This window comes from Cryptomeria japonica, unplaced genomic scaffold (assembly GCF_030272615.1).
Source record: "Cryptomeria japonica unplaced genomic scaffold, Sugi_1.0 HiC_scaffold_94, whole genome shotgun sequence".
Taxonomy (NCBI): domain Eukaryota; kingdom Viridiplantae; phylum Streptophyta; class Pinopsida; order Cupressales; family Cupressaceae; genus Cryptomeria; species Cryptomeria japonica.
In genome coordinates, this window is record NW_026728916.1 from 452,250 (window position 1) to 454,634 (window position 2,385).

At 36.9% G+C, this 2,385-nt stretch overlaps 1 protein-coding gene across 1 annotated transcript; it reads left to right on the top strand.

Annotated features, from left to right (window-relative positions):
- Positions 1 to 765, top strand: LOC131864821 (aspartic proteinase nepenthesin-2-like). Its single transcript, XM_059215289.1, has one exon. The coding sequence runs from the start codon at positions 1 to 3 to the stop codon at positions 763 to 765; it is 765 nt and encodes a 254-aa protein (XP_059071272.1).
- Positions 766 to 2,385: the final 1,620 nt, after the last annotated feature.

Here is a 2,385-nt window from a genome sequence, read left to right on the forward strand (position 1 = left end):
ATGGCATACAAAAATGTGGTCACAATGCTTGCGGTAAATCTGTTCATGTGCTGCTTTTGTACGTTACTTCTTGCGGAAGCTATGCGCGCAAACCACCAGTTCAGAAGTGATTCAGCCTTTAGCAGGCTCAAAAGAATGGAATCCTCAATTAAAGCTCAAAGTACAGGAAAACTGGAACCTCTAGTGGGTATGGGTATTCCTGAGGTGGGCGAGGACAGAGCATATTTCATGATAATCGGAATGGGAACGCCACCAATAAGCATACGCTCACAAGTTGATACGGGCAGCGATCTAATTTGGTTTGACTGCACAGCCCTCCCCACGAGTTCCTCTACCTTCAAATCTCTCCCCTGCCCATCTTCCCTCTGCTCTAATCTTCCCAATTCGACCTGTTCAACCAGCTGTCAATTTTCTCATAATTACACAGGCAGCCGGAACATATCGGGCGAGTTATTCTCGGAGACCTTCACCATGACAAATGGAAGCGGGACTTCGCATTCCTTTGCTGGAGTAGCATTTGGGTGTAGCCATGACACCCAGCGAGACGGCGAGGTGGGTGCTGACGGCGTAGTGTGGAAAAATAGCCTCGTCGGGAGAAATGGCGTCGTGGGGCTTGGGCGACGGAAATTATCGCTCATCTCACAGATTGGCGAGTCTAAATTTTCCTACTGTCTTGCCGATGATTACTCGGAAGACTACGATGACATATCCTCCACGCCTCTCCTTTTCGGCAGCGCAGCAGAATTGAGCGCCACAGGAGTCTAGTCGACGATGATGATAAAAAACTCAGCCACGCCGGAGCTCAACAGCTACTATTACCTCTCAGTGGAAGGAATAAGTGTGGGGAACTTATCTGTGAATATTCCGCAAGGAACGTTCGATATACAAGCGAATGGAAGCGGGGGATTCATCATTGACTCTGTAACACCGTATACTGTTTTACCGAATGGAGCCTTCACTGCAGTAGGATCTGTTTTGGATTCTTTTTCGGATTCTTCTCCTTGGTACAAGAGAATTAACATCTCTCGAGATGGGTTTAGTCTATGCTATCAAGCAACTTATGCCTTTGCACCTTATCTGAATATGACGTTTCACATGGGTGGGGGCGCAGACTATGTTATTGAAGGAAAACAGAATTTCATTACATATACAGACGTTGATCCATCTGTAGTGTGTCTGGCAGTGCTGGATATGGGGGATGCTTCTGTTGAAGGTGTGCCAGCCGTCCTTGGAAATTTCCAACAACAAAATTATCATATTCTCTACGACAATGGCAATGAGACTCTTTCGTTTGTCCCCACCAATTGCAGGCGTCTTATCAATGGCCCTTTATTCTATCCCGAATACACACAGTCTAAAGCTCCAACTTTGAGCTGCCATGGTTTGTCGCTGGTGATACTTTCTATTGTAATTTCTTTATTAATAGATTAATCAAACGCAATAAAATTTCCAAGTTGTTGCTTGATATCAATCGTATGTTAACTGAAAGTAACCATCGCTCCATAATGTTGAATGGGCATGTTGGATAAATAAAGAACACTATAAATGAAGATATTAGTCAATAAATTATTTGATATAGTACATATAAATGATGCCACTGATTATTCATATTTATAATTGTTTTTTTCTATTGTTGTGTAATTTAAAATAGGTTGAAACATTTTTAATAATTTTTATTATGAACATTTCATTCAAAGATATTAGTTAATAGATTGTTTGATATAGTATTATTATTTCATATATATATATTTTTTCTTTTGTTATAATGTAATTTGAAATAGGCTGAAAATATTTATTTGTTTAGATTTGATAATGATTAAATTTTGGTTAATTTGGTCAAGCAATTTTAATTGTAATAATTGTGATGTTGAATCATATTGAACTTTTCATGAAAGTTCAATCAATTGTTTGGAGGTTCAAACTCATCAAAATGAAAAGGAATCATTCAATTTAATATTAATACAAATATATATTAAATAAAATATTAAGATTTGTTCTTTTAGAAATTTATAAATCATGAGCAATAATAATAAGGGGTATTAACTTTTAGTAACAGCATGCTTTGCATGACATTGTGCTTTCCTCAAAATCATTTGCACATTCCCATCTATTTAGAGTTTTGATATTTACAAATAGAAAAAACTATTGTAGCATCTCTAATAACTTTTTGTTTGTTTTCAAGAAAAGAATGACCATTATAGCGAAATATAATCATTAAATTACCGCAATAGATGCAAAGCTCAACTTAGTTAATATATCAAGACTTTTATCCCTGCACATATGAAATGCTCTTTTTTTTATTTTTATTTTTATAGTTTTCTATATTTTTTAAATTTTCTACATCACACCCCCCAAGAATAACAAGTTTCTATTGTAATAGAAATT